At 42.4% G+C, this 14,875-nt stretch overlaps 1 protein-coding gene across 1 annotated transcript; it reads right to left on the bottom strand.

The window, feature by feature from the left end:
- Positions 1-319: 319 nt before the first annotated feature.
- Positions 320-14,676, bottom strand: rac2 (Rac family small GTPase 2). Its single transcript, XM_062531718.1, has 6 exons — positions 14,514-14,676; positions 9,054-9,125; positions 8,129-8,246; positions 6,936-6,998; positions 2,406-2,565; positions 320-1,411 (listed from the first exon to the last, which is right to left on the bottom strand). The coding sequence occupies exons 1-6, from the start codon at positions 14,546-14,548 to the stop codon at positions 1,281-1,283; spliced, it is 579 nt and encodes a 192-aa protein (XP_062387702.1). The 5' UTR covers positions 14,549-14,676; the 3' UTR covers positions 320-1,280.
- Between the last annotated feature and the right edge of the window lie 199 nt (positions 14,677-14,875).

Below are 14,875 nucleotides of genomic sequence, written 5' to 3'. Positions count from 1 at the left end.
CTTAAAAGTTAAAGGAACAAGAAAAGCCTTGAAATAACAGCAAGCGCACACAAGCGAAAGGACAGTATTGGCTGTGTTTCCCACTCCAAACATAGTGTAGGATTAAGACTTGGCAAATGTTCTCCACTGCCATATGACTCATACATTCTCAACTACTATCATTATTCTTGACATACCACAGAGAAAGTGCTTTTTTGCAAGAGTAAAATGTGTTATTTTAATCTGGATCAAACTTTTAGCCAGATAAAGAGGAGTAAAATGGAAGTGTGAGTTGTAGATGTTCACCGCGGTTCTACCAGAGAGACTCGGGGAGCTACAATGAAAGTCAACACATGTTTTAATCCATCAAAGGATTTACAAAAGACATAAGCAACAATGAGAAAGTCTTTGGCATATAGGCACGGTCCTCGGTCCAGGTCGCTGAGCATGCTGCAGACCCTTGCACATCCTGCCGGAATAAGACGGCAGGGGCAGAGCCTATTCCCTGGACAGCTGGACTAGAGTCAAACTCGTGGTGGTTAGGGATGGAGGGAACGTAGGGAAAATCAGTTTGAAGTGAAGCTTCCATTGAATAGATTCTGGCTAACTATGATTATGACTGAATAGGACAACAGGAAAGTAACTGTTGTGCAATATTCACATGTCCAAATATAGAGGAGTCAGTTAGTTAATGGTCATACTATGTTTATTAGATTCCGTGTGTATTTCCATTCTTTCATTGTTTATAATGATGATAATAATAATAATAATAGTAATAATAATAACTGTTCATAATTTGATCATCTTGCAACTATTTATATTTCAGTCTTTCTGAAAAGTAACCCATTAGCAAAGTACCGCTGAACAAATGATTCTAGTGACGTTAGCCATAGAAGATTCACACCCCCTCCAAAAAAAAAAAACATTAGGCACAGGGCTCTTCTTTGTAATGATGTGACATTGTGGACACATTCAAGATTGACATGATAAGATCTCTGTAACATGAGACCTGGTAATATTGAGCTCAATACGGACCATAACACACATGAATACAGCTCTCCAGCTCTTAAACGTAAATCAGTAAATTTAAAGGAAAAGGTTCTGAAGCAATATATACCAAACAAAATAAGTACCTTTGCTTTTACTCTCTCTTATCTTTCTCTTTCCCTCTGCCCATTCCCCCGACTCCCTTCCCCATTTTCCTGTTACAAATTCTCTCTCTCTCTCTCTCACTCTTCTATCTCTCTCATCCCTCATCTTCCTCCATATCTGTTGTTCATCCGACTCCTCTCGGCGGTTGCTCAGAGCAGCAGGCAGCCTTTCTTCTTGATCTTGGTGGGCTGGGGGCACAGCACAGCACGGATGGCCTCATCGAACACCGTCTTTAACCCGCGCTGGGTCAGGGCAGAACACTCCAGGTACTTCACCGAATCTGTCAAGGCCACGGATGGTAGAGCAGGTAAAGGCACACACACACACACACACACACACACACACACACACACACACACACACACACATGCAGGCACACATACATACACACATACAAACACGCACACACACACACACACAGTTATTAATATAATGCCGATACTCTAACATGCTGCGTGACAGAGTGTATGTGTGTGTGCGTGTGTGCGTGTGTGTGTGTGTGTGTGTGTGTGTGTGTGTGTGTGCGTGTGTGTGTGCCTGTGTGCGTGGTGTGTGGGTGGGGAAGCCCATGTGTTCTCCCAAATGCTAACTTGGAGAGCGAAATGTGACAGGCTCCATTAGACTGAGTTGGCTCTGTTATTATGCAATGCACATTGCCATTCAGTTATGTCACACACTCAGAGATGTTTTCCAAATGTCCAAATGTGAGCAAAATGATTTATTATAGCATTCTGACATTTTTGACGGGAACTCCATACACATAATAATGAGAGAATACCTCTTCCTATAAAAGACATTTGCATCTCACTATTTTTTGACCAGAACAATGTCCTACATGTACTGTATGTATACATGTTTGTCTATTGATGCTATGTCTTACACGTATGTACTGTTTCTGTCCTGCAATCCTTAAATGAGCTGCCCATGGATGCAAAAAGAATTTCAGCACACAAACTGACAAATAAAGTTGTATCATACCTTGCCATTAGTAATTATTAGGAAAGCGCTCTATTTGGCTGATAACAAAGCAGCTTATTACCATATGAAATTTAAATGAAATATTCTGACTTAATTGCTAACAGGTGTCATGAGAATAACCAAATTATGAAAAACATAACCAATCATATCCTTTGACATGACTTAGTGACATATGATAGATATAATGTGAACGCTATGGTCATGTCAGTCTAATGACAGACGATTAAGGTGCATTATCAATGTATGATAAATTGCTACAGTCTTTATTAAGATGTACACGTGTTAAATCAACTCACCGATCTCTTTGGCCAGCGCAAGGCCTTGTGGGTAAGTAATGGGCGAAAGCTTCTTCTCCTTGAGCTTTTCGATGGTGTCCTTCTCGTCTCTCAAATCCAGCTTGGTGCCAACCAGGATGATGGGCGTGGAAGGGCAGTGATGCCGCACCTCTGGGTACCACTAGGTGGAAGAGAAGCTCATTAGGAATGATGAGAACCAAGACTCTCTCTTTCTCTTTTTTCTCTTTTCATCCAAGCCTCCTCTTTCAGCGATCTTTTTTGCCTCTCTCCTTCTTTCTCCTGGTGTGAAAAGTCTCCTCAGTGTGTACAAGTGCTAGGCTGTGAGTGGTGCAATGCCACGGTGCTGTTCAAATGCAGCCTGGCATCATGAATAGGGCATCACAAAGGAGAGCGTGCCGACAATGTATCTAAGAATAGACTTTTACCCCCCCCCCCACACACACACGTACACACACACCACACATACACACACCCCACGCACACACACCCCACACACAACACACACACACCACACAAATACACCACACGCACAACACACACACACCACACAGACACAACACGAACACACACGCACACACTCGCGCACACACACACACACACACACACACACAGACACACACACACACACACACACACACACACACACACACACACACACACAGACACACAGACACACAGACACACACACACACACACACACACACACACACACACACACACACACACACACACACACACACACACACACACACACACACACACACAGACCACGACCACACACACAAACACAAACACATCAGATATTGATACCCAGCAGGCGGTGCGGTTTCTAATATTGCTAGCATTCATTATTCATAGCGTCTGCTGTTGTTCTGCATGACCTGCGCCAGTCCACCGGGACGCTTCGTCATTATCCGGCAAGAGCCTCTCATCCCTCAACACAAACGGAACAGGGAGGAGGTGGAGGAGAGGAGAGGCAGGTGGAACAAACTCCCCGATTGAGACCGCTGCCATGATTGCAACCGCGGCCGGCTGCTCCAGTGACTCATCTCAGTGAGTCTGAGAACACCTGTCCACTCTTGAGATTAGTTCTCTCAGTAGCCTACTGTGTGTGTGTGTGTGTGTGTGTGTGTGTGTGTGTGTGTGTTCGTCTGTGTGAGTGGGAGGGGGGTGGGGGGGTACATGTGTATTCGGCACTTAAAAGGCTATAGCTTCTGGTTTTGCTTTCATGCTAATGGTATGCTAACCAAGCAGCACGATTTACTTCCGACTGTCAAACAACACAAACAAACCACCTGCACGGCAAACAACGTCAAGCATGTCATATCGAGCAGATGTTAATGAAGACTAATGAGTCCACTTCACTTTAGGCCAGTCTTTTTCTCTGCCATTCAGAAGCTCAGAAGCTATGGTGGATTCAGAAAAATGGAGGTCACAACAAAGTGCTTTGATGGCTCACAGCAATTATTGGATGGCTACATACAATGGCAGCATGCATGGGTCCACAACAATGGCATTCAATGCTGCCAGAGCCCCTATCTTTTTCAACTACAGTTGTACAGAGCACACAAGCTCTGTCAAGGCCCATTCCGAGAGATTCATCGAACGTCTCCTCTCAACGGCTACAGTTCTGCCACGTCAAAGCCTCAAGCACCTTACCATGCTAAGGTCAGACCTTGAACCCAAAACAATGCCTCAGCATCGGCCATTGAGTCGTGTCTCTTGACGCACACAGAGACCTGACGTCAGGGGACTTTTACAGGGACTTTTTGTGCATCACATCACACTATCGCTATAGGCTTGCACATCACTTTCTCAACTGGGCTACTTAGGCAACTGCACGACTCTTCAATAACTAGTACACCTGGGTCATCTGGCATTCCACGGCAGAGTCTGATTCCAGTCTGATTCTCATTGAAAAGGTGAAAAAACAGAAAGTGAATAAAGCCAACTGAGGTTAAAATGGAAAACCTTTTTTATGATTGCATGAGTAGAAATCAAACACGGATAAGCCATGCAGCTAAACACAGCCATTTCCTCTCGTTGTATCACTGTGTATTCTGCTATCTGCCTTTAAATAGATACTAATGTGTCTTCTAAACCCTTCGCAATCATTCTCCTGTCGCCATCTGCATATGGGCGTTGTTACCATGGGGATGTGAGAGCAATAAAATTAACATGGAGAAGGAAAATTGAAAATATAGCACCTATCATCCTAGCTTCCTCAGAATGAAAACTTGTGATCAGCATAGAAACTAGGGAGATTGATTTATGTTTGGAAATGAAAGATAGAAATAGACTCAGTCATTCCCTAGATTTAATTAGACTGTGGTTTCTTTTTCTACGCATCATGAATGAGCGGAAATCACCATGCTGCACAGCGTTCCACTAAAAACACTTTACCAGTTGCTTACAGTCAACGCGAACTGATTTAACTGCTTCTTCCCGTTTTCTATTATTAAGAGGTCCATGCACTATACTGCCAGTAATAATGCCTATGAGGATTGAGTGGCAGTACATCATGTTGAATACCGAGTAAAGGCCTATTGGTGCATTTACCACAATTAGACCAGTGCACTGTGGCTCTGCACTGGCTGTCGGCATGACCTTTACATCTAACAACGCTCAGTCAGAATTTGCTGAATGCGTTCCCAAGCTATTCATTTAGCAGAGGGACCATGCAGTCTTCAGCTGGACAGGAGGATTTGACAGATGACTTGTCTTTGACACAATATTTGTACAGACTAACTTCCTCATATTACCAGGACAAATCTGGATCATAGGCTAACATATTGATTCACAATTCTCTCTCTGAATCAAATTATTGGAATAGAGAGAGAGAGAGAGAGAGAGAGGGAGAGATTCGAGTCATGTCAAGAAAGAGAAGAGTTATTTTTGTCTTTCTTCCATTATGCCTTTGAAATGTGATGTGGGCAGTTTCGTACTCAGCCAAAATCTCCCCCAGAGGAGGACAAAGGGAGAACACTGTCGGGTGAAACGCTCTTTGGCTAAAACACACCATCGCTCACCGTCGACACAAACACCCGCAGGACGTCTGTTTCTCTTCCTCTCAGAGAAATAACAGGGAACATTTGAGGATGAGACTGTTTATGTTTCATCAAATTGTTCATGTTTTATCTGATTGCGAGGGCAGTGAAGACAATTCTGTTTACAGGGAGCTAGGTAAGGTTATCTGAGGCTCTATATGGCCAACAGGCTTTTCAATGTTTATTTTGACGCAACAAGAATTATGGGGCAGAAAACAAATTAGCGAAGCTTTGTACAGTTATCATTTGAAAAAAATAGAGCACTAATGGCATGGGGCTATACATGCGATGTTGTTGTGAGCAAAAGGCACAGTAATACCTCTGATTTATAAAAAAACAACACAAAAATAATGTTGTTTGTCATTCTAAATTCAGAAATACTGTTGAAAAGCAAAATTCCAAACTCAATTTTATTTACTGAAAAAAGCTGAACACTTTAAAACTGTAATTTTGAGTATCAACATCCCAAGGAGCATGTAGAAAACCTCTTCTGTGCGCTCAGGGTTTTGCTATATTGCTATTCACTCATTTACATCTATTAGTGCTGAACTGTAATTTACTGCCTGCAATACCAATTCATAAGAGGGCTTTTCTGTATTCGCTGTCAGACTAAATCCATCTACTGGAGGACCATTTGGAGTCATTTCAGCCGCTCATATCATGAGCAGGTGGCACTTCACAGCCAATATCTCAATCATTCATGTTTGCCCTTCCTGATAGAAAATTGCAGAACACACATGAACGTGCTAAAAAAACTGGGTCATCATGACCACATCAAAATCTGCCTGGCTGTAACAAGCCCAGCAAACAGATGGACATCTACCTTGGGCATTTTATTATCTGGGCACAACAAGCCCTGCAGACTCTATTTGATTGAAGATCACCTGAAAACGTCAAAGCAGCGCCATGTAGGCTTCTTGTCTTGGTTATATGAACAACTGGACGGCCAACAAATGAGGCAGATGAGGAGATGACTCAGCCAGCAAATGAAGGCACCGCTTTTCAATGCACTCCTTAATGAATATCAGGCTGGAGGCTCTGATAAAGGTTGGTGAGGTGAAGGCCCAGAAAGATAATAATTGGAAAATAACAACATATTATACAGTGGAGTGAATTTAAATAAATAAATAAATGCGCCATTCCCCCGCATGCCCTTCACAACTGTTTTTCTTTTTTCATTTCTTTTGGCAGGAAAAACTTCCTGTATATTCTGTAAAATTAATATCAATATTTTGATAGCATGCATACATGCATCAATGCACACGCATGCACATATCATTTCTAATTTCACTCTCACCGCGAGGTCAAAGAACAATTGCACGTGTCGAATTTGTACACAGTGCCACCTAGTGCTTTGTGACCAACCTACAACCACCACACCATCAAGTGCGCTGGATTCTCCCGTTTCCAGACTATATTCTAATCAGTATTTTTGTCTGAGCAAAAGCACGTACCAAAAAAGCTTTCACAGACGGTCACTCACCTTGGCTCTGACGTTCTCAAACGAGGCTGGACTGACCAGGGAGAAGCAGATGAGAAACACGTCCTGAAAAACAAGCACAGACACACAAATAACAGACTCTTTTATTTATTCAGGTGCTGTCACATTCAAAAAAATGAGATGATAGATGATACTGAAGGTCTACATTATCTTTTCACACGGTCTCCATATTTTAATAATTTTCATGTCTGTATTATTGAATATACAGTGAGGAGCATATGTATTTGATACCATGCTAAAACAGGAATATAAAATCATCATTTGACAGTTGATCTTAATGCCTTAATTCAAAAAATGACTAAAAATAAAACCGCCAAGGACACCAATTTTCTTTGTGATTGAAGAATGTATCTTAAATAAATAAATGTTTTCCTTAAATGCTAAGGGAAGGAAGTATTTGACCCCCTATGTAACCCTATGGGAATTTAGCACATAGGGTTAACATAGGGTCAGGCAGATTTTTATTTTTTAAAGGCCAGCTATTTCATGGATCCAGGATATTATGCATCCTGTTAAAGTTCCCTTGGCCTTTGGAATTAAAATAGCCCCACATCATCACATACCCTTCACCATAGCTAGAGATTGGCATGGTCCTTTTTCCAAAAAGCCTATTAGCCTATTTGATTTGCATTGAGCTCAATGAGCATCAAACAGGCTAATAGGCCTACTGGAAAAAGACCCATGCCAATCTCTGGATATGGTGAAGGGTATGTGATGATGTGGGGCTATTTTAATTCCAACGGCCAAGGGAACTTTATCAGGATGCATAATATCCTGGATCCATGAAATAGCTGGCCTTTAAAAATAAAAATCTGCCTGCCCCTATGTTAACCCTATGTGCTAAATTCCCATAGGGTTACATAGGGGGTCAAATACTTCCTTCCCCCTAGCATTTAGGAAGAACATTTATTTATTTACGATACGTTCTTCAATCGCAAAGAAAATTGGTGTCCTTAGCGGTTTTATTTTTACTCATTTTTTGAATTAAGGCAATAAGATCAATTGTCAAATGATGATTTTATAATCCTCTTTTTAGGCAACTTTAGCATGGTATCAAATACATTTTCTCCTCACTGTATATGCATTTTTAAATCAACTTAAATATGTGCAAGTATGCTGGAGTCCTCTTTGCTCATAGAGCCTGTGGCCATGGTCATACAAGTGGTCTTGCTTACGGTCTGTGGGTAAGATAGGGGCCTCAGTCTGTCGTAGTCCTCCTGTCCTGCTGTATCCCATAGTCCCAGGTTCACCGGCTTGCTGTCCACCATAACATTCGCAGAGTAGTTGTCAAATCTGGGAAAGAGGAGAGAGAGAAAAAAAAATCACAGCGAGTCAAAAATCACAAAATCACTCGTTCCCCTGATGGCACTTTGAGAGCGAGGCTGATCGCTCTTAATAGAGCAGTCATTCCGTCTACACAGTCATTCATTACACCTCCATGCGTCGTCATAGCAATGGGACATGAGAGCTCAGGAAAAGTGACAGATTTTGAACTCCAGGAAGTGTCTTCTCATGGGATGTCATTACTTGTTCGGTTTCACTCATCTAGACACCCCGACACGTCTCTCCACACTCGGAGGGGATGGAGAGACTGCAGACAGAGAGACACAGACAGGCCAAACACACCTATAATGGGGTCTCAGGAGGGAGCGGGTTTGAGGCGGGTTGAACGTGATGGAACTGCATTGGCTCCTGGTGTTATTAGAATGAGTGTCACAGAGAAACCCCCCCCCCCCCAACACACACACACACACACACACATAAATACATACACACATATAAATACACACACACACACACACACACACACACACACACACACAGTCACAACCACATGGGGCAGAACAGAGACAAAACTCTATAGTCCCACTTAAGAGATGCTCGTCTATGCGCGACGACTCCTGTTTGAATTGATCTGCGCCACCAGCTTTCCCCCCCCCCCCCACTCCACCCTCCAAACAAAAAGAGTGCTTGACATTTTGGAGAGCCCGTACGGAGTGTGCTGTTTTGATGGTGCACTTCATTAAGGGTGGAGGCACAAAGCACCCACGAGCGCCTCTGTCCGCACCCGCACCGCACCGCACTCATACTCATACTCACACAGTGGGGATGTACTCTCCTGGGAAAGCATTGGTGGTGTAGCTGATGAGCAGGCAGGTTTTCCCCACGGCACTGAGAGAGAGAGAGGGAGAGAGAAAGAAATGTTACTTATAACTATACACTTGTAAACAACTTTAGCGGGAGCATGTTACCACATTTACACTCGGATGGATGCAGGTTATAACAAACAACAGACGAGAGCAGAGAGACAGACGCGCATAAACACGCACACACACCCACACAAAGCTTCATGCATATTCACAGTCGTATATATGCAGGAACACACTCACATTCACATTCTCAGAATAATGCTGTGACATAAATACATGAAGAATGAGACATAATTTCTTGCACATCCAAACAGTACAATTATGCACCAACAGAAAAACACAGGAAAACACAGCAGCGCATGAGAAGACCAACAGAGACAGAATGACTCATAACTATTCTTGCATAAAGCACCGGTTGAGACAGACTTTCCACTTCAGATGGGACTGGTTATTGCCCCACTGACACCCTGGATTTGGGGTTTGCTTTGCATATCTGAGACTGAAGACATTGCCTTTCCACACCGATCAGCGATGGCCTGCACTATTAATAGCGGACTTCCAATGTACCTGGCAGACTGTAAAGGTTTAAAACATTTACTTAGGGGGTCTGGCTCGAGAGACTTTCAAAACATAAATAATTAGTGATGGTGATTTATATCAAACAAGTCAGTTTGAGCCAACTAAACAGGTAAAGAAATAATGAAGAGTGGAAAATGAGACTGAGTGTGTTAGAGAGAGGAGAATTAGTGAAAAAACAGAAAGAGAGATAAGTTGAAACATGTTTGGAAAGATGGTGAGAGAAAGGAAAGAGTCCCCTAAGACCTTTAAGAGATTGCACTACTGTCTAAACACCTGAAATTGATGTGATAAGACAGCTCCTCGCCTTGCGTATTGAGCATACAGTATCTTCACATTACAACAAGGCTATATCAAAAAAAATTAATCACCTAAAATAAGACTCAATTTACATTTGAGCAAGACAGAAGACATTGACTAAATCGGTCTAAAAATCGGATTAATCAACATAATCCTAAAAGAGTTATTTGTGTAACAGGCAGCTGGTGAACAACACTGCATGGTGTCACAACCTTGAGGTTGGCGTTCCACCTGAGTGTGTGTGAGGAGAGTGTGTGCGTGTTCTGACAGGACTGGAGGAATGCTGGCTCCAGGCCTCACAAACCAGCCTGCGTTCCTCCAGCTGACAGGGCTGGGGCCTCCACACAGTCAGCTTAAAGCGCCACGGCGCAGTAGCCTGGGGCTAGGAGGACTGGCAAACTGATGTTTACCTATAGGATGGAACCCATATGGAAAATATATATAGAAAAACTTATATGCTTATAATGGTTTCACTGTCATATAAAAACCTGATAGATTTTTATATGACAGTGAAACCATTATAAGATCCTTGCTAAATCTGTGTAACCTGAAACATATAAAACATTGTAACCTGTAAGGACTATATATGACGTTGTATGAGGAAAATGAGAGAGGGGCCACTTTCAAGAGTAAATCATACAAGTTTTGTATATAAAACACATTGCTGGCATATACGTTTTTTCTATATCTTTTCCATATGGGAAGGCCGGCTGGCAACTGACTTTCGCTTCTACCTGGCCATGGGAATCTGTCCCATTCTCTTGGTCGGTCTCTTTCAGTTCAGTCCCTTTTGCTTTTTTTCCCATCTTCATCTATTTACTTATGGCTTAGTTGTTTTTAGTTTGTTTTAAAATAGACTGATGCTTTCGCGTAGCTTCTTGTTTCTTTCTTTGTTCATTTGTGCTTGCTTATTTCTGACCCTGCTCAACCAGCCTCCTGTTTTGCACTACAGACTATTTCCTGACTTGTGTGTGCTTGAACTACAAGGGCTGGCAACTCTCGTTCTCCCTTCTCTTCTCTTCTTCTTCTCTCTCTCTCTCTCTCTCTCTCTCGCTCATTCTCTCTCTTTCCCTGCACAAAAAAAAACAAAAAAAACATTTATGTCAAATTCACCTCCCCCTCTGAGAGTGTGCTATGGCGTGCAACTCCAGCTGCACTTAAGAGCAGGAACCAACAAGTTATCGGGCATACTTAGAGGACCTGCCCGGCGTTTACGAAACTCTCCTCACTCTACCTGATATCACTGAAGAGCCTGAGGTATCCTCTGATGGATATGAAAAACCTGCTAAAAGTCTACATACTGTATCCAACCGGTCGTTCACAACACCACTTTATTCTCTAATTCGCACACCATCTGGGATCTCAGTCTTTTTAATTAAAGGCATTAAATGGCATTTACAGGATAGCCAACTGGTTGAGCATAGCTATTAGAGCTCCTGTGAAAAAAGGCCTCTGTGATGTTGATGATCAGAGAGAAAAATGTCCATCTCACAGGATAGGAATTCTTAACTGCACTCGTGATTTAAAACTACAGTGTGTAATATCCAGTGGTGAGGTTATTGAAATGCAACCAACTCAATTTCCGAGGGTGTGGAAAAATATGGACGCTGACAACAGGAATAGAAAACACAGAATGCCCTCCTAACAACCAGTGTTTTGGTTTGAACTTTCTAGGACACTGTAGCAAGATGGTGGAGCAGCATAGCATACTCCATGGAGGGGGACCTAATCCCAAAATAGACATGAAAGATTCATTCTAAGGGGAATGAAAAAAAAGATGATTCATTTTTATTTCTACAGGTAATTAAACAACAATGAAAACACAATTTTCAAGATCATATTCAATTTCTACGACTAGATTGCTAGATAGATGGTACACACTGTAGCTTAAAGGCATTTCAAAGCACACGAGGGCTTTATATCACGCTAAGTCTACCAGCGTGGCACACAAGTGAGCCTTTTGGATGCAGGGGGGAAAATGCAACATGCGTCCCCCCTCGACTCAATTCTTGGCGAATGGAGAAGAATTAGAACAAGCGCTTCTAGAATGACATTTTATCGCAAAACATAAGAGGCCTTTTTTATGTTGCTCAGCAAAAAAAAAAGTCTCTCAAAACTCCACCACCAAGCTTATCTCCGGTCTCCACGGGATGGACTCAAGGGAGATGAGTGGCAGTCAGTGGAACTCAGCCCTAATGCACTCTCTCTCCCTGTTTCGTTCAAGTGTCTCTTAGCTCAAATTGCTAGCACTTCACTCTGGCTGTCAAGCCTTTTCTCCGTGAACAGCGAGGACGGTTTTTTGAAGAAGGCTTTACTTTACTATTCCGATGCAGATTCTCTCCCAAGAACTCAAATTCATTTGGAATTTGCTCTAAATGTGCAGGATTCAGACAACGAAGACACACGTGACTCCAAGTGCACATGTGTATGAGAGAGAGATACACCCAACCTTGTGGGCCCTCAGTTCTCTCTTTTGGCGTCTTAGCCAATTTCCTTTCTAGTCTCTCTCTCTCTTCCTCTATCTGCCAGTTTTGGGGCCGACCTCTCACCTTTACAGAGGTGAGTGCTCATCAAAAGACAATGATGCATTTCCATCAGTTACATGAACACTTGATACATAGAGACTTGAGCTACAAAAACACAAGGCCAAGGTCAGTCTGGTGCACAGGGTAAAAAAAACATATCTAAGGGCAAATGTTTGGGGAAATATTACTAATGAATCCTGTGAATCAGACAGACAGTCTTCAGCCATCTCTGCTGTGGACAGACTACAGATGAAATTACCCTGGCAGGCCACTCTCCATATGTATTAGCAGGGTAAGACTGCTATATTTGCTCCACCACTACCATGTGTAGGTGGAAATAAACTCAAAGAAGTAGGGATAGTACGTATATGAGGCCTACACAATGCCAGGTTCAGTGATTATGTGACCTCCAACAAGAACTAAAGGCGTTCACACATTTACAACTAAAAGAGTTTCACTACAAAAAGCGATGCAGATATCAGTTTGGTTTCCTTCTACCCAGAAAGAAACTGAACCAGGAAGCATACTGAAATGAAGAATACTGTGAAGTGTGGAGACAAATGCGGAACTCGGCTCGTATGGGTGTCTGCATGCAGTGGGTGTCAGATGAGGAACCGAGGCACACAAAATGGAGAACTTGAGTACAGGATATCCTCAAAAATAGAGCGAAAGAAAGACTGCACAGCTTTTGCAGCTGGCCTACTTAGTATGTCACCTTTGCTTTTAGAGTTAGGTATGGTCCATAATAGACTACTGTACCTGTGTAGGGGCTGGAGTTAGGGTTCAATGTCAAATTAACATTCAAGCTATTATTATTATTATTATTATTATTTTATTATTATATTTTTTATAACAAAACCAAGACAATGTTTCAGATGAGACTGGTTATTGCCCCACTGACACCCTGGATTTGGGGTTTGCGCATCTGAGACTGAAGACATTGCCTTTCCACACCAATCAACGATGGCCAGCACTATTCACTTAGGGGGTCTGACAATTCTCAATACTGCCCTGCCAATACACAATAGGCTGCTGATAAATGTAGTCCTAAATCTCTCCCAGTGTGGTGCATGAGTAACTCCCCACTGTCCTTACATAATATCTCTTTTTAGCAAACAGAACATTATCATTTACATCACACTTGCAAACACAGACACTAGTGCAACGTCAGGGCCAGGTCTACACACTAGCTCTTCTACCTCCACCCATCTTGTGTCACGGCAGCCACAATAACTGCACTCTGAAATGCTGAACTTCCGGCATCACTGTGAGCTCAGCAGGTAACCGTAAACGTCTTCTTCCTTATTCTTATCCTTTTACCTGATAAGGAACTTCATCTTTGTGGCACAACACACTGAGTGATTTAAAAATAGGGAAGCCAGTTCTGGGAAGTTCTAGAGTTAGTACCACCTGACACCACCCGATGCCACTTTGATGACAATTATGATAATGTGGAACCATGCAGGTTGGATACTGGGCTTGGCTTTAGACCAAGAAATGACAAGCAGAGTGGACTGCTATTGATGAGCAGCATGGCAGAAGAGAACGCCTGTGCTTGAGGCCATGTCTCTCAGAAATGATGGCTACATCTCAGGAAGTCTATGAACCGCAACTAGTGTCACATCACGTTTTTGAAACAGGGTAACAAACGGGTATGCAGCCCTAGTGTGCTAATTTGACAACTATAGACTATATACTGACTTGATGAGGTGTTCCAAAAACTTTTATTCGTCCACTGTTGACATTTCTGAGAGCATGTGCGTAAAAGACTAATGAATCAATAATCAATAACCACTAATGAACTTTTGAACAAAGGGAACTCTAAACTTGAAACTCTAAACGAAGTCTTGTCTCAAATCCAACAAATCATCAAAACATAGTTCATCGTAGTTCATCAGTTAAATAACCGATTACTGTGTCTTGTGTTGCACAATTCAGTGTAAGTTTTTTTTTTTTTTTTTTTTGTCAAGAAACATTAACCGAATGAATATAATATCCAGTGAACTTACCCATCTCCAACCACCACACATTTAATAGCTTGCATTTTTCTTGAAAAACACCTCGGCAAGGCACAGCTATTGACAACTTGGTAGAAACTATTGTGAGATACAGGAAATCAGTTTTGACTGAGTTCTGCTACCACCGTTCCCTCCCCCTCACACACCCTCGCTCTTTCTCTCTAGCTCTATCTTTTGCGCTCAATCTTTTCTCGTTCCGTATCCAATCATGAGCGTGTGGTTATGACAGGCGGCTGGTGCAATATGTAGAGAGACGCAGCTAGGTGTGCTCATCCGTGTTCATGACTGTAATCTTTTCTTGAAGGAACTGCTTCATCCACTAGAGGGAGCCAGATAATAGGCTAACACAGAGT

Source organism: Sardina pilchardus, chromosome 3, assembly GCF_963854185.1.
Source record: "Sardina pilchardus chromosome 3, fSarPil1.1, whole genome shotgun sequence".
Lineage (NCBI taxonomy): Eukaryota > Metazoa > Chordata > Actinopteri > Clupeiformes > Clupeidae > Sardina > Sardina pilchardus.
The sequence above is the reverse complement of the archived record's forward strand: the minus strand, read 5'-3'. Positions and strand labels throughout refer to the sequence as shown.